Raw genomic sequence first — 22,362 nt, forward strand, 5'->3', positions numbered from 1 at the left:
GACTGAATGGTCTCATGCTCATCTCATAGGATCTACAAGGTTTTTTGGTTTGTTTGCTTGTTTTTTAACTATTTGCTTTTTCACACCTATGTCTCTCCTTCCATCATCATTAATTTTCCCCCTCTGATAGGATCTTTTACTTCACAGGTTTGGTAGGCCTAAAAAGTAGTAATTGTGCTAAGTAGTCAAATACAAAATACCTTTGGCCAAACTTCATTCTAGCAGAACCCGTAGGTAATAAAAGGTGAAAGGAAGATACTTTCAACTGAAATCTGCAAGCAACAGTTGAATCTGCACATCTACTTCCTTCAAATTTATCCATGAATGATGCATGCCCCTGGCAGCTGGGGGGGGGGGGGGGGGGGGGCACGGCAGCGATGGGAGTGTGGCAGTGGTAAGCAGGGGAGCTCCCGCAGATGCTGCCAGCGGTTTTGGGGGGGGGGGGGGGGTGTAGGGGCACGGCAGCAAGCGCCAACCAAGGATCAGCGACTGACTACCAACAGCTGCTGACAGCACCAGCAGCCAGTGGGGATTGTGAACCATCCGCAGATACCGCTGGCAGTGTCAGTGGTGGGGTGGCGACTGGCCATCGCCCACAGACGCTGCTGACACTGTCAGCAGCACCTTTTTCTAGGGGTGCACATGCACCTGTGTGTACCCCCTATGCGTCACCCCTGCGTTTATCAATATACAACTATAAATTCCATTGCGAGAAAGTGTCAAAATAATGTATTTGATATTTATAAGTTTTTTTGTTGTTCATCAACTCAAATGTAAGTTGGACTTTGAATTCTCTTATAAATTAAGAAAGTAGCCTCATTTTACAAGTGGGGAAACTAAGGTATTTAGATTAAATTATTTACCCAAAGTTGCATGGAAAATTCAATTCTAGCAATTCAAGACTATTATAGGAGCCATGTGGTGGTTTAGTGTAGATTCCTAGAGCTTTTGGATCTCAGCTCTTAGGCTTTCCCTGTTCTGCCCAAACTTATCTGACACCTTTGACAAGGCACAAACAAAACAGTCCAAGTCCACTTTGAAAAATTCCAGTGGAAATTTTTCTTTGACAACCAGTAAAATAAATAATCAACCCAACTCATACAAGGGGGTGGAGAATTTTTTTTGGAAAGCTCTGAGCTTGTACTTAAATTCTGAAGTATCATTCTATTTACTATTTCTTTTAGGATACTGGCAGATTTTTTTCAAATTAGCTAGCTTTAAAACCCCACTGGTACAAAAACATTTGTAATAAGCTATCTCATTAAAAAACTAATTAGGTATTCAATTAAGTTATAAAATTTTGTCCAACTATATTCAATCCATTTCATCAAAAGCAACATCTATGAAGAAGAGAAAAAACTGTTCTTAAGGGACAGTCTTTTTAACATTAAAAAAAGCAACACAGTCATTAAACTAAATTTGCAAAGGTTAATTCAACCTAAAAAGGCATTATCTCCAATTCTCCTATTTTAGGACATGAAGAAGCCCTTGAGATCCCAAATCTGAATGTAAAAAGTTAGGCCCTACGCCCATGACCTTATCAATATACCCGATTTACTTCAGCACATATCTTGGTTTTGAGAAGTGGGGCTTATTCATAACTGAAGTAATGGAAAATGGGTTATTCACACCTATGAGATCAGGCCCAAAGACTTCACGTAGTGAAGTCCTGGTATATAAGACAGACACACTAGATGAACAGGTCTTTTCGAAGAGAGTTTAAAATTCCCTTCAACTCTGCTAACATAAGAATTGTTTTTTTAAGAGCTATACCATGTACATATGATTTTTACCCCTCTTTCCCTTTCTTCTTCTACTATGAAACCACACATTGGACAGAGGAACAGATACATTTTACAAAATGTTTGAAAAGGCCAGGTTTCCTTCAGTGATGACTACCACAAAATGAAAGGGCTTCAACTTGCACATTATTTTTGCAAAAAGTTCAGTTAAACAATGGAATGCATTGTCACAATAGGCATTTTTCCTCAAACAACACAAATGACTGCTTTAATAATTACAATGACCTACTGAGAATATCACTTGAAAAACAGGTTGCAAGGAATAATGAGAGAGAGACAGAAAGATAGCACTTTCTATCAGCGACTTATGCTACTAGTATACCTTTTCCAAGACAGTTTTTTTTCATATTTGGAGATGAAATTTACCACCAATTCAAAACCTCTAGAGCAGGCTTAAGTTAAATCCGGACTGTGAAGATAAAATAGGTTCAAGCGGTGTCTAAATTCTTGTGGGCCTCCCCTGTACCAGAAGAAATGCCATTCTTTGTATATATGCCTTCAAGTTTTACCTTCTCCATACCAAAATGGAACTTAACAAAAACAAATGCTGTCTTTACCACAGGAACACCGTTCCCTTATGAATAAAAGTAACTGTACTTTCCAGACTGACATTTGGCTCATAAATAATGTATTCATCAAAAAAATACAAGTTTCTTCCAGAAGCGAGAAAAGTACAGGACAAATGCTTTCACCTTTCTCCATACATTTTTCCCAGGATTAGCATGCTACACTTTTGAAAACTGAAAGCTATGCTTAGTAGAAAGATTTTTTATAAATCCAAGTTGCTCATTTGCTTACTACAGACTAATGAGCCAACTTTGAAGCGTTTTGGACAAATCTACATCAAGAAGCTGCTTAATAATTTCTCTTTCAAATTAACATTCACTAATTGTGCCACCACCAAAAAAAAGACTTCCATGTAAGCACAACTACACAAAAACTATTTAGGCAGATTTTAATTGCTACCCATACCAACCACTCAGGAGCACTGTGATGGCACAAATTGTTCATTAAAATGTCAAGGGTGTAGGTTGTAACCGTGTTGATCTAAGGACATAAGCAGACAAGGTTCTTTGGGTGAATCTGATATCTTTTATTAGACCAACCCAAATAGCTGGAAAATAATTATTAAGCAAGCTTTCGGGTTCAAAAACCGTTCGTCAGGCTAAGGAAGTTTCAGCAGTTGGTGTGTGCTCTTCCTGGATGGAATGAAAAGTAAAGAAGCCAGCAGCTGGGCTGGTATGCATACAAGACAGGTAGTCAGTGAAAATTTTCCAGGTGCAGCTGTAAGTCTCCAGAAATGTAATACATCTCATCCAATGCACCAAATGCCCTGATGGAAAATACGTAGGAGAGACCAAACAACAACTGCGCACCAGAAAGAATGCACTCCGGAAACCTATCAAAGACAGGAATACCCAATTGCCAGTGGGGGCACATTTCTCACAAGAAAACCACTCTCTCTCCAATCTCTCAGTCCTGATCCTCAAAGGAAACTTATACAACACTTCTCAGAGACGAGCCTATCAACTCCACTTCATCAACCTCCTGGATACTAAAAATCATGGACTAAATATAGACATTGGATTTATGACACATTATAACCTGCCTGACATCTGACTCCCCAGGTACTTCTCCACTATTCATCCCACTTCCCCCCCCCCCCCCACCCCCGCCTGTCTCTCACCCATTGACTCCTCAATTTACATTTTCACTGACTACCTGTCTTGTATGCATACCAGCCCAGCTTCTGGCTTCTTTACTTTTCATTCCATCCAGGAAGAGCACACACCAACTGCTGAAACTTCCTTAGCCTGACGAAGGGTTTTTGAACCCAAAAGCTTGCTTAATAATTATTTTCCAGCTATTTGGGTTGGTCTAATAAAAGATATCAGATTCACCCAAGGAACCTTGTCTCGTTGAAGTCAAGTCACCCCCTCAAAAAGGCTGCATTTCAAGAGCCCTGAAGCATGTAACACAGAAGCTTTGATTCTCTTTGAGGAGTCAATCACCAAAGTATTGCAGCACTCGAGAACAACTGAAGTAGCACCAAGTAGCACCCAAAATGGGCTCTTCTAATTTTGCCTGCACCCCCCATTCTTTGATAGCAAATTTACTTCTAGTCTTATCTGTTTCTCTCAACCAGGCACTGAAATTAAGGGGGGGGAAGAGGGCACCTCCATCTGACACCTGAATCCTCCTGCCTGCCATCTGACACCTCCAGGGAAGGAATTCTACCTGATCAACACATCAAAGAGCTACTCAACACAGCTCACAAAGACACTCTCATGGACCCAGAGGGACAGACTTCCATCTCCAGCTGCCTCTGTGCAAAAATGAAGCTTATTTCCTACCTATGGGGATTTTTTACCATCTTGTACCATCTACACTTTTCCCAGAGCCTGATGAAGGGACTTTGATCCCGAAAGCTTGCAGAAAAGAACCATTTTCTTGCCATTTTCCAGTTGGTCTAATAAAAGGTATCATTTTGGAACCAAGAGTTCTAGTTTTTTGTATGTCTTTTTGTCTCAGACCAACACGGCTGCCAAGTATACACCCCTTTCATTTCCTAAGTGATTTTTAACCAAACTTCTTATTTTTATCTATCACAGTTTTCACTTAACTTCTTGAGGTTTTAGAAATACATAAAGTACAGCATTTCAAATAACCATAACTGTCCTGTAGCAACATAATATGGGGGAGACTTTTTCAAAACCATTTCATCCTACCGGGGATTATACATAATAAAATGCCTAAGCCATAATCATATGCTTATTGCATAGTACCACTAAAGGACAGAGTTACAGTTGTCTGGTTGTCCTCAATGAACCTTTCCATGCTTTTACATGTTTGGATTTAAGCTTTATTTGGGCTTTTCCAGGTTTATAAACATGTGGCGCTGAAATAATTGCAAGATACCTTAATGCAGGGTTTGGCAAACTGTGGCCTGCTGGCCAGATTATTCCCACAGGGTTTGGCCCAGTGCTGTGGGGCTGGCTTCAGTAGCATTTGGGGAGGGTAGGAGGGGGAAGCAGCAGCTAGGTCCTAGTGCCAGTCTACCTCAGAGCCTAGTTAGGTTGATACTGGACCATCAGTCAAAAATTATGCCAAACACTGCTTTAATGCATTATATTAAGTAATTGGTATGTCCTAACACTAGCTCCATCTTAAAGTAGATGTTTCCTGGAATGATATACTGAAGCAGAGGGTGTTAGACTGTATCAACTATATAGGTTATCATTAGCACCAAAAACATTACTTCTATGCTCTCACCCACTTCAATTTTTTTTTTTTAAACAAACAAACCTCAAATTGGGAATCTGCTCTCAGGTTTATCCATGTCACCATTTCAGTAACTTAGGATATAAAAGAAATAAAGCAGTAATTTAACTGTGTATTACTAAGTATTACGGTATATTACTGAATAAAAATTGAAAGATTAAGAATAAGCAATTCTTAAACTAAAAATATATAGAAGATACATTACCAGTAGCATTGAGCATTATTCTCCAATAACTTCTCCACCATGTGCTCTACTCTTACAAACCAGCTTGGCACAGCTTTATATATTAGAGGGGTATCAGATCTGTAGGGGGGAAAAGAACAAACTTTCAGAAATATACATTTTAAATGAGTTAACATGTGTCTTTCCCTGAGTGTGCAACTCCTGTATGCCTCTCTCTCCATACACACTATAATAGTTCTTTAGCTAATGTACTGACACGTTATTTTTTTACATAAAAGATGGAAAGTAATTTGCAAGTTTCTGTATTTGTTATTCCTTAGAGACCCTCAGAAAAGTGCAGCAGTTTAGTAAGTTTTAATCTAAAAATGTGCAAGAAATTCAAACTATAGTTATGAGTTTTAATTTTATATTCCTATTTACTATATTGCATTTTGCTTATTTTAATGATACAATAGAATCAGTGTGATATTCTTAAGCCTTCCAAACAAGTTAATGTTATAGTAATTTGACCACACAGAAATGACCTCAACCTTAAAAAGGTATCACACAAAGAAAGCACACTAATGTATGTTGCATTTCAATTAATAGATTTAAATAAACACAGTAGCAGGGGTACCCGCTACTTGTACGAAAGGGCTCCAGACACCACTGACTTCATAAAAACCTGAAAGAGCATGCTAGGAATAAGCAGAGAGCCTACAAAGGATGGGAAAACAATTAATCAGCAAAGAAAGCTAAAACTTCAAGGTCAAGCAGTATAGAAATAAAGTGAAAAATGCCAGGAGTCCAGATGGATTTACCTAGCAAAGGATATTAAAGAGAAAAAGGTTCTTCAGTTTTATTTATAAAGAAGTAGGGCTACAATACATGGTGCAGAAAGGGCAGAAGAACTAGATAATTTCAATGCCAGGATTCTGAAAAAAACAGGCACATAACAGATTTGGTGGCAAGTATTTTTAATACATCCATCAAATCAGCCCCCCGGGGGGGGGGGGGGGGGGGAGGGGGCGGGGTAGTGTTATACAACTGGGGAAAAAATGAAGTCACAGTCATATTTCAGATGGGGAGGAAAGAATAATCCAGACAACTACAGTCCTGTTAGTCTGACTTCAACAGCATGTACAATTTTGGAATACATGTTGAAAGAAAGTAATTAAAAGATGTGACCATAAAGAAAAGACAAAACGCAAAATGGGTATACCAAAAACAAACTGTCACAACATTAACCTGGTATTTTCTTTCAATGGGATAGCTGAACAAAGGAAATGCAGCATTTCCTAAGCCAATGGTTCTCATCCTTTTTAGCCTTAAAGCACCCCTCCATAATTTTTCCGAATTTCACAGCACACTAGTTGAAAAATCACTGAGCTACAAAGATATGGCAGAGTGCCTGGAGGCTAAAAAGGTTAAGAACCACTGATCTAGCTGGTGCCCGGTGACAACAGTGAGAACAGGACCTAACTCTGCTATGCCCTTTCCACTGTCTGCCCCACTCTGTACCCAGTCTGTGCCCAAGGGGCCAAGGACAGGTCCCACCACTGACACTGCTCTTGTGGGGTCTCACATGATGGCAACTGCTCCTGCAACCCTCTTGCTGGCCCTGGGAGCATGGGAAGAATTCCTGATTGCAAGGAGCAGCTCTGATACCATGTCTGCCCATCTGCCAACCCACAGCACAGCACACTGCTGGGAGTGTAGGGGCAGGCAGCACAGAGGCTGAAGGGGCATCCACAGGCACCACTAAGTAACTGGAGCAGGCACAAGGCACTGGCCTGGGGGAGGAGAGTTTTTACCCCTTCATGAAGGGAACAGGCAATGCATCACCCTTAACAGGATCTCACAGCACCCCAGATTGCCATCGCACTCCAGTTGAGAAATTTCTGTTCCAAACTGACATCAAATGATTTATTAAAGTACAACAAAGAAATGATTCGTTATGCTGGACAAGATAAGGTGGACTGGGAGTTGCCTCCAAATAACGCCGAAAGAGGGCTCAATGGAAGTTAAGAGTCCTGAAGGATCAGACTTGGGGGGCTTGTGACATACCCTGACTCTGGATATGGTCAGGTGTGCCTTTGAGATACGCTTCTGGGGTGTTCTCTCACCTTCATGGATGTCCTTCAGCCGCAAACCCTTCTCTACTATCTGCTGCTTGACCACTGAGGACCAACTGAGATGCTCCAAATGTCACCTCAACAACTAAGCTTTATTCACTTCACCTATGTCTTGCCAGCTCTCAGAGGGAATTTTGCCAAATAGAGGAAAAAAAAAAAAAATCACACCAGTATTGCACTCAGAAATTTTCAATCCCTCTTCTAGCGAAAAGGCCTGTCTGTGTGGTCAAATGCTCTGAAATCACAGTTATCATTGACAATAAGCATGATATAAAACAAAAGGATTTATTATAAAAATGAAAGCATACATAAGAAATCAGTAACAATAAGGAGAGATACAAATAGAGATATAAGAACAAACAAACAAAAAAGAAAATAACAGAATCTGATCTGACCCTGCATTTTAAACCCAAGAACGCAGCTCTACTCAGCCCACTAGCTGAATGCCTAAAGCAGAGGCAGGCAATTATTTGTGCCTGCAGGCCACACAGGCAGTTTTGGGGAGTTGTCAGGGCCAGTCAGCACCCACCCCCACCATAACAGCCCAGAGCCTGTGCACCCTGCGGCTCTCTCCTCCACCACTGGCACCACCACCAGCTCTCAGTCCTGGCCCCACCCCACTCCACATCCACTCCAGGCTCCCCACAACTGGAGCAGACCAGCTCCAAACCAGCCAGGAGCTAAGCGCACTGTACTGACACCGGTCCACCCTGCACCTGCTTCAGACTGCCTGCCCAGGCTGAGCAGCACCAGCAGCAGCTTCTGCTGGGAACAGAAGAAAAGCTTCTACCTCCTCCTCGCCACTAGTGGGCCCTTCTTGCTACAGCCGCCAGCAGCCCGCACCCAGGCTGCCTTGAAGCTCTCTCACTGCCACAGTCACCTGCCACCACCACCAGAGCTGCCTCCAGGCCGCCCAGAGTGGTAACAGTGGCAATAGAGAGGAGCAACAGGGTAGCCCGGGCACAGGCATGGGCTCCAGGTGGCTGCAAGGGACTGGCACCAGCAAGGGGGAAGCAGCCATTTTTCCTCCCCACACCGAGAAGCAGCTTCTGCCCAGCCACCACCTCTGCTCAGTTTGGGCAGGTGATCCAGAGGAGGTGCAAAGCAAGCTGGGGTCAGGACTGTGCATGTGGGTCCCAGCTGGTCCAGAGTGGGTGCAGGGCAGGGTTAGGGCTGTGCAGGCAGATACCGACCAGACTCCATGGGGATGGTGCCAATGGTAGCAGCAGTCAGAAGAAGCCACCGCCACCTGGGCTACCTAGAAATGGAGTCCAGCTGCACAGCCTCCCCAACCCCGCTGCATGCTTGGGGCAGTGGAACATGCCACAGACCGGATGGCACCTCGGCCAGGCGGGATCAAGGCACCTACTGTGGGCTGGACAAAGTCCCTCTGTGGGCCAGATCTGGCCTGTGGGCTGTATCTTGCCCACCTCTGGCCTAAAGCATTTCCCCATGCCCAAAAAAACAACACACAAATTTGGTCTCTCGGCAAGACTTAAGTACGGTTTCTTATCTAGTCATTTACATACATTATCCATTGGATCTTTGAGGACTCCATACTATGCATATAGCTTCCTGCCCTGCAAGGGTGTGCGTGGTTACTGAGCTAGAAGCCTTTCCAGATCCAGTTATGACTTGGGGAGTATTTATATCCTTTCAGACAGATGTTAAAGACACCATCCCTCACTTAATTTCCCCACCATGATAAATGCCCTTCCTTCAATTGTCTGTTTCCAGGTGATATTCATGCTAAGGTCTCTCCTTTTAAAACGTAAATTCATCAGTCTGGAAAGACTTGGCTCATATCCACAAGTGTCTGCCTAGTTATTTGACAGACCCATATCAGATGCTATTTCAATGATTACTTCTCTTTAGGGGTACACCAATAGAATATTTTTTGGGCCGATACAATAGTCGACTTTTAAGGAGGCATATTGGCCAATACCGATCCGATTTCTGATACGCAGCCTGGCAGCTTGAAGAGCAGTGTCCTGCTGGTAAGTTTGTTGTGATGGAAGAAGAGGGTGGGGGGTAGATCAAGGCCCCTGTGGTGAAGGAGGGAGTGGGGCTCAGGCAGGCATTGGACAGCTAGGCGGGGCATGGGACAGCGCCATGGCTCATCCAGGGGCATGGGGAGAGGGGAGCAGCTCCCACCATTGTGCACACCCCAGGAGGGCATGTGGGGCACGTATGCATGGGGTGAAGGTGGGCTGCCACTGCAGGATGGGGCCAGGGCAGCACCAGGCTCTTCCCGGCGAGAACTGGGCCAGGCAGCAGTGGCACTGGGAGGGGAGCTACAGGGTGGGGGTTGTAGCCACTCCAACATTCACTGTAGACCCCACATGCAGTACTGGCTGGAACCATGCCCCGCTGTGAGCCACACCCCCAAAGAGCATTACAGACACTTCAACAGCACACACGGCAATGTGATGTAGTTAGGAATGAACTGCAACAATTCATCGAATTTTGGACAATTTCTCCTTTCATCATCACAAACCGAAATTAAATTGCACAGGACAATGTTTCAGTCATTTACAGTTTTATTGGAACATTAAGAGATCAGTATGTCTTAACTAAAGGTTCATTTCTTAGTCTTGTATAACATTTCAGCATTACATTACTTGTGCCAAGAGTCTAGATCTGAAATTTAGGATCAGGATCTTCTAAAGGGACCAGTATAATTTTTGAGTTCCCAGTCTTTAACACCGTATAGCAGTGGTTCTTAACTTTTTTAGGCACTCCTTGGAAATGCCAACACTTAAGATTTCACTTTTTGCCTACAGAAAAATAGAGCAATTTTTCTATTAACGCCCCCTCCCCCCAAAAAAAAAAAAAAAAACAACAACTCAGAAGCACAACTATGGATTTCTATTTGAAATCTCTGGGTTTAGTCTTGTGAATCATGTTTGTAAACCTAACAGTACTAACATTGTATGGCACCCTGAAGCACCCTTGAAAGGATCTGAAGGCACCTCAGGGTGCATGACACACTGGCTGAGAATTGCTGCTTCACAGTAACAAGGTTTTAGTGGATACTTATGAAAATAATTATTAAGTTAGACCCACTTCTCTCTTTGCCTTTTTCTTTTTCCTTTTGACTCTAGACCAATACAGCTATAACCTGGATACCTGACACATGGACAATATCAAATTTTAGCCAATTTTTTAAATTTAATCTTCATAATTTTACAAGGAGGAAGTAAGTTTTACCATCTGAACCCTGAGACCCTGCTCCTGCCTTTGTTCGAGGTAATGTGCATCATCACAGAGCTCAGAGATACCTCACCACATATGAAATTCCTGCCCAGAAGAGCATTCCATCTTTCTACTCTTCTGTGAAATATAAAACATCATAAGGAAATATGACTACATCCTGCAAGCCAAACAGCTTTGACGTAAACAGACGATTCCAACTTTTCTGAGCCTAACCTGTATAAAATCAACTGTTCCAAACGAGATTTTACCACATCTTTAACTCTCCTATGAAATACGAATTTTCATTTTTCCTGGGGAGAACTTTTATGATCTTTTCACCTATGTCTGATGAAGGGTGTTTGTGCCTAAAAGTTTGCAATTAAAGAACTTTTTTTGCAAAAATCTAGTTGGTCTAATAAAAGATATCACCTCTACCACGAGTTCAGATTCCTTTTACCCACGTTTCTAGCATTAAAACTTCTAGAGCAAGCAATAGGAGAAAAAAAAATATTCTCTCAATTCCATTTATAGGGCTTTTCATTTGTCAGTTTTTCTGTTTTGCAAGAGTTTTCTTAGATGGCTTAAATAAGATTCTCCAACTTTTTCAGTTTGAAGGCAAATCTCAAGTTGCCAGCTGAGTTGCAGTTACAGTAGAAAGCAAATACTTAAGTTAGATGCAAGCCCTCAGCCTTTGCACAATGCTGACCCCCAGATATGATGTGAAAACCAAGGATAGTTCAAAAAGCCTGTCTGAATAAAACCAAGTGCTCTAAAATGAATGGTTACAAGAAAATATTAAAAATCTTTACCTGAGAAGTAAGTACAGTAAGTAAAGAGTAAAGCCACACAAGCAATATGTAACAGTATTATAGTTACAAATAATAAAATGCTCATGAACCCAAAAGAGAAAAAAATTACAGTACCTGAAACTGTTGTGAGCTTTTTTTCTAAGTCTAAGACTCACTAACAGATGGCCAGTGTGCTGGGGACAACCAGAGCAAAGTGTCAGAAACTATGTCCTGAAGAAACAAGGTTTTCATTACGTTGGTAGATGAGATCCTCTGCCTGAACCAGGGTTCAAGCCTAGAGGGATGACATTAGCGTCATTTATTTATTAGCTAATTCTGATACAGCCAGGGCTACTGTCATCTTCAGCCCAAAACCTCTCCCCGCCACCCGACTACTTAGCCACTGAGAACAAGCTGTTTTGCTGCTGGACCAATTTCTTAGTGGACTGATCTTCAGCTCCAACTGCACCAGTCCAGAACCCACCAGCTCTAACAAAAGAGATTTCCTCACCTTAACACTGACACCTTTATCTAGCCCACATAAGACATTATAGGTCCTCACCCCAGTAGAGGTGACCAGCCTGTATTGTCAATTGCTCTGAAATCGCACTTACCACAGAGAATCAGTAAGGTATAACAAATAACAAGAAGATTTGTTACATAAGTAAGAGAATTGATAAAATAGGGGTGCACCGATATAGATTTTTGGGGCCGATACTGATAGTCAATATTTAAGGAGGAATATTGGCCAATCTGATTTCTGATACAGCTGCCTCCAAGTGGTAAGTCCGTTGTGGTGGTAGGGGAGGGGGGAGGGAAGATCAACGCCCCTTCGGTGAGGGAGGGGGCCACGAGATGGAGACGTGGCTCGTGGGGTAAGGGTGTCTCCTGCCGCTACTTGCACCCCGGGAGGGTGTGGGAGCATGTTGCCCCCGAATCTGCACAGCACGGGGCAGACTACAGCTGTGGGGTGGAGCTGGAGCAGGTGCTGCACAGGGCTCTTCTCAGTGGGCACTGGGCTTGGAGTAGGCTCTGGCAGCGCTGGGAGGAGGGGCTGCAGCCACCCAAAATTCTGCCGCAGCTCCACTCCCATCCCCGCACCAGCACCCAACGCAGTGGCACCTAAACGCACCACCTCCACCCAAGCACCAGAGCACACTCTGAGTCCAGCCCTTGGCAAGAAGAGCCCCGCTCAGTGCTGGCTCCAATTCCACCCCCATGCCGCAGCTGCACCCCGCCCCACACTGCGCAGATCCAGGGGCATACACGACTCCCCACCCTCCTGGGTGCAAGCAGCGATGGGAGTCACCCCCACCCCATGAGCCGCAGCTCTGTCCCACCTCCCTCCATCCCGGCTGGGCAGTACCTAGCTCCACCCCCTCCTCCTCCCCCCTCACTGCAGAAGCATTGATCTGCCCCCCTACACCTCTTCCCTCCTCCCTCCCCTTCCAATTTACCATTTGGAGGCCGCTCTCCAAGCTGCCGGCTCTGTTCCATGCTGCACTGCGGCTGCGCACAGCATGGGCATGTATCAGCCAAATTATCGGCCCCATCGGGCCAATATCCAACATAGACAACTTTTTTTATATTGGTACCAATCCGATATTGGACCAATGTGTCAGAGGACCTCTATAAAAAAAGTTATCATATGTTGGAAGAGACAAATATATGAAAAATAATCAAAGTAATACAGTAAAATTTTTATCCTGTAATACCTGTTTGAATATATGATCTGACTCTAATCAGAGCCAAAAGTTCCCACAAGCAGCTTGTCACCAACTTCAGCCAGCTGGGGGACTAAGTCATCCAAAGCTTAGAGGATCATAGGTAGGGGTCTACCCAACTCGAGGAGACAGCCTACCAATTTTGCAGGCAGATTGTGGGGCCAGCTACTGTTTTCATGGACTTATTGTGGCCCCCCCATGCCACTGATTTGCCATGGAGCCCCGGTGCCACCTCCCCCCACTGACTGGATGAGACAGCTGTCCGTCATACAGCCCCACTCCTCACCGCTGATTGGTAGAGGGGCAAGGCTGCACAACAGGAAACCCTCAGCCAATCAGCAGCGAGGGCCAGGGATGGCAGCCATCTTGCCTGTTCGTCTTTGTGCCAACAGCCCACTTTGTGCCAGACTGTGCAGCCAGGAAGACTGCTAGATCCCACTGGGAAGCCAGCATTTTATTTTAGTATGGTTTTCTTGGTTTTGTGGGGGGAAGGGATTGCTGCAGATTTCGTAGAGATTGCCCATGAAATTAATTCAATCGTGATTTGAGTAGGCCCCTAACCATAGGAAAGTAAGGCTGGAAAGGACCTCACAAGGTCATCTAGTCATGGGCCCTACTTAAGGCAAGATCATCCCTGATAAAATAATCCTAGCATTGTGGCCATCAAACCTGCTTTTGAAAGTTTCCAAGTATGGAAATCCCACAACTTCTCTGGGTAGCCTTTTCCAATGCCTGACCACCCTTACAGACAGGAAGTTCCTCCTAATCCTCAACCTAAACTTCCCATGCTACATCTTGAGGAGACTGCTCCTAGTCCTGTCCCCTGCAGTGACAGAGGAAAGTCCATCTTCCATCCTCTCTGTAATAGCCCTTCTGGTATTTGAAGTGTTGCCAAAGACCTGGCACAATCGTCACAAATACGGGCTCCGGCTATGTGACAGACCTAAGGTGGCAGGGGAGGGTTCCAGACTGCTTGGGCTGGTGTAACCAAAGAAAGCAGGAAAGAAACATTTACATTTCAAACCAAAACCGGTAAGGGGCAAGAGACTAGAATATCTGAGTAGAGACAGAGGCACTGAATACATGAGAGTCTTGACGAGAGCACACACCAACAGCTGAAACTTCCTTAGCCTGACGAAGGGTTTTTGCCTAAACTTAATGCGCCTTTCCTTAAGGCAATGTATGCATGCACCTTCCCTCCCCTCCTCCCCGGTCGCTGACTGGCTGCTGTGGGGGCATGTGCCCCCCCCTGACTGAGGAGGCACCAGTCGCCCATGGAACAGACTATTCCTGTTCAAAGCATTTATGAATTCAATGCCACTACCTAAAAATCTAACATTAAGTCTGGTAACAAAAGACCCCTTCAGTCTTCTTTTCTTCAGGCTAAATAAGCCTAGTTCTTTCAGCCTTTCCACATAAGTCTCATCTTCCAGGACCCTGATCATATTGGGTGCTCTCCACTGGACTCCTTCCAAACTGTCCATGTTCTTGAAGTTTGGGGATGCAAAGCTGAACACAGCAGTCCAGGTGAGGCCTCACCAGTGCTCAAGGCTCTATTTTTGCAAATGACACTCTTGTTAATACAACCCAGAATGCTGGGTTTTTGGGGTTTTTTTTGTTTTTTAAACACAACTAGAGTATGCTGCTGACTCATATGCAGCTTACGGTCCACCGTAACCCCCGGGTCCTTCTCTGCAGTACCAGAGACTAGCCAGCCATTCCCCAGGCTGACATTTCTCCAGTCTATTCAGGTCATTCTGGATCCTACCCCTACCTGCTGACGTGTCTGCAATTCTACCCAACTTGATGTAACCTACAATAGGCTAAGCATACATTCAATCCCATCAACCAAATCATTAATGAAGATGCTGACCAACTCCAGCTCCAGGACTTACCCCCAGGAAATCACACTTGATACCACATCTCAACTAGACATTGAGATATTCAGGACTAGTCACCAAGTACAATGATCCAACTAGTTATATATCCACCTTACAGTACAAAGGATGGAGGATGGGAGTCACCTCCAAGGAGGATTATTCTGCACTGGTCCGGTCCTGTAGGGAGCTGACCAGGAAAGCCAAGGCTGCAACTGAACTCCAGCTAGCTTTGAGCATCAAGGACAATAAAAAGTCCTTTTTCAGATATGTGGGGAGCCAGAGGAAAAGCAGGGGCAACGTTGGACCCCTGCTGAACCAGATGGGGCAACTGACAACTGACACCCAGGAAAAAGCCAACCTATTAAATAGGTACTTTGCGTTGGTCTTTCATCAGCCCCATGGGAAGAAGGAAAGAAGACTGGAAGAAGGCCAATGTGGTGCCTATCTTCAAGAAAGGGAGGAAAGTGGATCCGGCTAACTATAGGCCCATCAGCCTGACTTCTATCCCAGGGAAGATCTTAGAAAAGTTTATTAAGGAGGCCATCCTTAATGGACTGGCCGACGCCAACATCTTAAGGGATAGCCAGCATGGGTTTGTTGCGGGTAGGTCTTGCTTGACCAATCTCATTTCCTTCTACGACCAGGTGACCTATCACCTGGACAAGGGAGATGAGATTGATGTCATATATCTTGACTTCAAAAAAGCCTTCGATCTGGTGTCCCATAATCGTGTCTTGGAGAAACTGGCCAATTGTCGCCTTGGGTCCTCCATGATCCACTGGCTGGAAAATTGGCTCCGGGGTCGGACCCAGAGGGTAGTAATTGATGGAAGCCACTCATCGTGGTGTCCTGTGACCAGTGGGGTCCCCCAGGGCTCTGTCCTTGGACCCATACTGTTCAACATCTTCATTAATGATGTGGACACTGGAGTCAGAAGCGGACTGGCCAAGTTCACAGATGACACCAAACTTTGGGGCAAAGCATCCACACCAGAAGACAGGCAGATGATCCAGGCTGACCTGGACAGGCTCAGCAAGTGGGCGGACAAGAATCTGATGGTGTTCAACGCCGATAAATGCAAGGTTCTCCACCTTGGGAAGAAAAACCCGCAGCATCCTTATAGGCTCGGCAGTGCTACGCTGGCTAGCACTATGGAAGAAAGAGACTTGGGGGTCATCATTGACCACAAGATGAACATGAGCCTGCAGCGCGATGCTGCGGCTAGTAAAGCGACCAAAATGCTGGCTTGCATCCATAGATGCTTCTCAAGCAAATCCCGGGATGTCATTCTCCCCTTGTACTCGGCCTTAGTGAGGCCGCAGCTGGAGTACTGCGTCCAGTTTTGGGCTCCACGATTCAAAAAGGATGTGGAGAAGCTTGAGAGAGTCCAGAGAAGAGCCACGCGCATGATCAGAGGTCAGGGAAGCAGACCCTACGATGACAGGCTGAGAGCCCTGGGGCTCTTTAGCCTGGAAAAGCGCAGGCTCAGGGGTGATCTGATGGCCACCTACAAGTTTATCAGGGGTGACCACCAGCATCTGGGGGAACGTTTGTTCACCAGAGCGCCCCAAGGGATGACAAGGTCGAATGGTCACAAACTACTACAAGATCGTTTCAGGCTGGACATAAGGAAGAATTTCTTTACTGTCCGAGCCCCCAAGGTCTGGAACAGCCTGCCACCGGAGGTCGTTCAAGCGCCTTCATTGAACACCTTCAAGATGAAACTGGATGCTTATTTTGCTGGGATCCTATGACCCCAGCTGATTTCCTGCCCTTTGGGCGGGGGGCTGGACTCAATGATCTTCCGAGGTCCCTTCCAGCCCTAATGTCTATGAAATCTATGAAATTATGTTTGATCTGTATTTACTTAAACAGTGTCAAAAACTTTGTTAAAGTTAAGGTATATCAGATTCACTGCTCTCTTCTCATCCACAGAGCCTGTTACTTTATCTTAAAAAGAAATCTGGTTGATCAGGCATTTCTTGGTGAATCCATGCTGGGTCTTCCTGGTCACCTTTTTTCTCCTCCAGCTGCTTCATAATGCACTTCTTGAGGACCTGCTTCATGATTTTTTTCCAAGCATAGAGGTCAGGGCTGACTGGTCTGTAATTCCCTGGATTTGCCTTCCCCTTCTTAAAGATGGGCATTATATTTTCCCTCTTGCAGTCATCTAGAATCTCATCCAAGCTCCATGAGTTCTCAAAAAAATATAGCCACTGGCTCTGAAATTACCTCTATCAATTCCTTCAGCATCCTCAGATGCATTGTATCTTGCCCTGCTGACTTGAAATCATCTCAGTTCTCTAAGTAATCCCTAACCTGGCCTGCCATTACTCTAGACTGTTCGTCTCCTTCCCTATCTCTGCTGCCAACTGCATGCATCTTGTAGCTATCCCTATTTTGAAGACTGACATGAAAAAAGGCATTAAATACTTCAGTCTTCCCCAAATCATCTGTTACAAGATTGCCTTTCGCAAACCATATGGTTTTTCTGGTCCTCTTACTTTGGACATACCTATAGAATCTCTTTATTGCCTTTTATGTCTCATCAGCTGCATCTCAAATTGTGCCTTGGGCTTCCAGTTCTCTCTGCATGCCTATGCAATACCCTCATACTATGACCAAGTTTCCACTTTATATAAGATTCCTTTTTGAGTATCAATCTGAAGGGCTTCCAGGCTGGTCTCTTCAGGCATAGGAGAATACAAAGATTGCAAAATTTCTCCTATATGGAAATGAAAATTAATCTCTCACAGGAGAGCTGAAGGTGTTATAAGATCTCCTGGTTGAACAAAGAACATACAGCAAAAATAAATTTCCAAAAGCAATTAGCTTCAAGCCTAATGAGTCAAATTGAAGGGCTGGGACCTAGGGCATCTAGTTCAATCCCAGGTTAAAGATCCCAGGGCAGCGTGACCCTGAGATTGGAAATAATGGTCCCAGGGCTCCATGCATATGCCCACTTTCAAAGTGTCCCAGGGTGCTGTAAGCCTACAATAGAGGAGAGGTTACCCAATGTCACACTCATAGTGTCCCAGGACCTTAACAAAGCACACATGCCCCACACCGTGGGGGAACCCCATCCCCCATGTCAGGTTGCATAGCAAGCAGGGGGGCGCATAGTAAGCATAGCAAGTACTAGGGACTGGGTCTTAGTGCCAGGTTCCCCATGCAGTCAGTCACACGATTAGGATCAGACGAATTTAAACTCCAATCCCAAAAACCTCTGCATCCTGCCTTGTTAGATGGGCACAGGAGGACACGATTTTTGGAGTCGGGCATAAAATTCCTCTGATCCCAATCACACTATTATATTAACATCTGCCAGAGGCCCTCGTGGCATAAAAACAAGAAGGGAAAAGCACTTCTCTACATATCTGGATTCATCTAGGCACTTGTATCAATGCTGTTCCCAAAATATTTGAGTAAGACTCATACCATTTTAAACTATTTTAGAAAGGAAACAGGATTAAAAAAATGTTTCTTAGAGAGATGGTAGAGTGTGTGTGGTGGGGAGGGTAGAGGGGTGAGGGAGGAAAGAGAAGAGAGAAGAAAGAAGAAACAGAGAGAAGAGAGAGAGAATAAAAGCAATGTTACCTGCCAGAGTGAACTGAACTGGCCTTTTAAAAATTAAAATATTCTTTACTGCTTATACTCCTTCATCCACATTTATCCATTTTTTTAGCTTTGCCAATGAAATCACTTTTAATTATTCTTATGCATGTTACAAATGCTGCAAATATTTCAGAGGCTTGCCTTAAAAATTCTTTTTTTTTCTTTAATCATGAATATACCGTACTACCTAAACCTAAACCCCTGAATATACAGTAACGCATTCTAAAGTGTTGTCAATATTCTAAAGCATAGTAGTAGGAGAAGGAGTAGTAATTTATTTACAACTTTCACTAAAACAATGAGAATGGTGGCAGAGCAGCATCAGCCCTGCTTTGTAAGTTCCTGCTCAGTGTGCACTGGCGGACATGCCAGGGCTGACCTCATATTTGGGCACCCAGCACCAGCAGAGGAGAGATGGGGAAGCAGGTAGTCATTCTGGTATTCAGATTGAACTGATTAATTTGCTTATAAATTGGTTTGAAATTATATGACCTATTTATTCCACAGGAGAACTGATCTGCCCACTGACTGGAGGACTTAATGAATGTCTACCAGGCTTGACTGAATTGCTTAAATTTATTTGGGACTGATTTAAACTATTCATTCTTTGGAAGGATTGATTGTGATTCATCAATTGGAGGACTTGGTGAATTGCAGCAGGGTTTGATTGACCCGATTAATTTTCTCACTCTGACTTAAAAGCAGGGAACACCTTACACTAGGAGCCATTGAACAGACCCCAGCTTAAGATCTGGTGGGCGTGTGGAAGGGGTAAAAGGGTAGGAGGAGCCCCGAACATCATCTGCATGTGCAGCTGATGTGGGTTCTCGCATATAACCAAAGACCCTCTCACTAATTCTCCAGATCAAGGCACGCCAGGCAAAGTGAGGGATAAGCCCTGTGAGCGAGACGTGCCACGGGTCAAACGGTCCGGCCCCAATGGTAAGAGCTCATGTCTTACAGCATAGCTTACACTGGCACAACTGCACAAGGTGAAAGTGCCAAAAAAGCCCCACTAAAATGCCCAAACTATACAGACACTGGGTAAGCCAGGTCCAACTAATGTAATGCCTCTTCCAGGCATGTGCTGGGTTCAGTGTGGGAGCCCACAGAGTTTAAATAAAGCACAGTTTTTTGTTGTTGTTTGTTTGTTTAACACCTGCAAGTAGCCCATATGCCATAACAACTGTACCTCTAATTTAAGTGAATTTTGTACTTCATATAGGTAGGTTTGTAGGCCAAGTGCTTTATTAGTCTAAAAAAAAGGAGTAATTTGGGAAAATATTCAATCAATAATATCTGCCCGGATGCTGGCATTTTTTTTTCTTAAGTGTATATCTTATTCTAAATCGGGGTGGGCAAAATGCGGCCCGCGGGCCAGATGCGGCCTGCCAGGCCATCCTATTCGGCCCACGGGGCCCCCCCCAAAAAATTTAGAAAATTAATATTTATCTGCCCCGGCTGCCTGTCATGCAGCCCTTGATGGCTTGCCAAAACTCACTAAGCAGCCCTCAACCCAAAATAACTGCCCACCCCTGTTCTAAATACAGGGGTAATATTGGGTCAGTGATTGTCAGCATGGTTTCCCAGGGCATCTGTCTAGCAGAGAATTTAAAATAAAAGTGTTATTCAACTACCCAAATAAGGCTTTATTTGGAAGAGGAGAGGCTTCTAAAATGCACTTTTCATGTATCTGTCAAGGATAAAGGCTCTAAATTTTTACCCAGTCTTAACTGAGGTAAAGTGAGAACACTGAGCTCTTGTTTCAGACTGCATGAGCTCCCCACCTGTCACAGAATTTGGTAGAGATAAAAGCCACTTTAAGAAGTCATTAGAAATGGTTTTCCATTTTTGAATAGACCATGGGGTCAGCACCCCATAGTTCTGCTCCATACAGTAAAATGGACTTTACCTTAAACGTACAGACCTTTAGGGGTACCAGAAGACTTCACCCATTTTAAAGTACAGACCAAATTTAACTCAAAAGTACCTGGCAATCCAACATGCTGAAGTAGCTAATGTTTACCATATTACCACATTTTCAAGACAAAGGAAAATCACTTTGTTGTAAAAAGGACTGTTTTTGCAATTAGTGTGCTATCAGGCCCTTACAGCTTCAATTGTATATTACTCAGAGCTGATATATCATAGTAGGTAAGGAATTCCTAACTTTCAGATCATCTAAGTGATCTGTATGCTGGGTCAGAGCAAAGTGGTAGTTGCCCTCAAAACCCACTTGCATTTACCAGTTGACTGAGTGCCAAAAGTAGTTCAAGATTCTTAAACTTCCTGAACAATCTGTAACTCCTCAGGGCCAAACAATAAAGGCTCCACTTTATCTATTGAAAACTTGCAAAATACTAAGGAGTAATTGCTCGATGAAACAAAATCTAGGCAATGCAGATTTAAGGTACACCCCAGAACCAAAACACCATATTGTGATTATAATACAAGAGTTTTCAGGATTATTTTTTCCCTACAAATGTAGCCTATTATTATCTTTTGGATCACCTCCCTTCTATCTCTGATAGTATGGGTTATCCATCTGTCTATACATACTAAGGCCAAATAAAGAACCATCGCGATCATAGTCTGATCTCCTGTATAGCCCTTAATAAATTAATCCACCGGTTAACTGCCCTCCCAATTGAAAATCTGCACCTGAATTTATCTGGTTTCACCTTCCAGCCAATGAATCTCGTTATACAGGCAGTCCTCGACTTACAGTGTTTTGAGTTACAACGTTTTGCACTTACAAAGTTTATAAATTGACACCCTGTTTCAACTTTGATGTCAGTTTTGACTTTACAAAGCATGATGCGATGCGATGCCACACCAGCAAACAAGTTCACTGCATCGCCCATCTCCCTGGAGAACATCTGTCCAGACTTCCTTGGACACTTTCTTTAAAAAAGCAGAAAAGACTCCAGAAAAACCTGCAACCAAGACTTGTGAGAAGACTAGAGTCAAGAGCCCTTCAAAAAGTCCAGCAAAGTCACCTCAAAGAAATCCTTCCAAATCAATAATTGCTATTTACAGTATAAATACATGAATGTAGCTATATTAGTCATCTATAATTGATTAATTACCAAATTCTGGGTTATTTTTGGTGAAAATAGGGCATCGGGTCTTGGTTCAGGAACTAATCCCCCATTTATAACATTGTTTCCTATGGGAAAAATCAGTTCTGAGTTGCAACGATTCGACTTAAGACGTCGTTTTCAGGAACCAATTGTGTCATAAGTCCAAGGACTGCCTGTACTTTTCCCTACTAGACTCAAGAGCCCCCTGTAGGTCTCTGAATATCAGTAAATTTCTGTTTCCATATGGGTTCTTATACATTTGGAGCCCCTCTACATGGACAGGTAAAGATGTGATGGGATCTGATGTGTGATCCACACAAATGCGCTTCCTGCTATGCCACAAGTACATGGCAGGAGCTGACTGTGGGATCACAAAATCAGATCCTGCTCCACCTTACTGCTGGAGCAGAGAAAACCCAGGATCACAATCAGTGGGCTCCCCCAGCACTGGCAAGAAGCAAGCTCCCATGACTGGGGCCTTCCAGATGAGAGCACTAAACAGTTGATGGGGCTCCAGGCCACATGGTCAATTAATGGCATGATAGGAAGCACCTACAAATTACTACCTATTTTATGGAATAACTCTGTCGCTTATTCCTTTTTTAATGATATCACTGATTTAACATGTGACAAGGTGATCAGTTAATATATAATTAACTGGTTAAATCACACCTTGTCTAGGGACAGACATTCAA

The 22,362-nt window shown here is 43.9% G+C and overlaps 1 protein-coding gene across 2 annotated transcripts in view; it reads right to left on the bottom strand.

The window, feature by feature from the left end:
- IARS1 (isoleucyl-tRNA synthetase 1) overlaps positions 1-22,362 on the bottom strand; it is a 261,597-nt gene that overhangs the window by 169,050 nt on the left and 70,185 nt on the right. For both annotated transcript variants that reach the window (XM_059716041.1, XM_059716040.1), the window contains exon 14: positions 5,290-5,388. In XM_059716041.1, coding sequence (XP_059572024.1) covers positions 5,290-5,388 — 99 coding nt within the window. The remainder of the gene's footprint in view (positions 1-5,289; positions 5,389-22,362) is intronic.

The sequence above is a fragment of the Alligator mississippiensis genome, chromosome 12 (genome assembly GCF_030867095.1).
Source record: "Alligator mississippiensis isolate rAllMis1 chromosome 12, rAllMis1, whole genome shotgun sequence".
NCBI classification, from domain to species: Eukaryota; Metazoa; Chordata; order Crocodylia; family Alligatoridae; genus Alligator; species Alligator mississippiensis.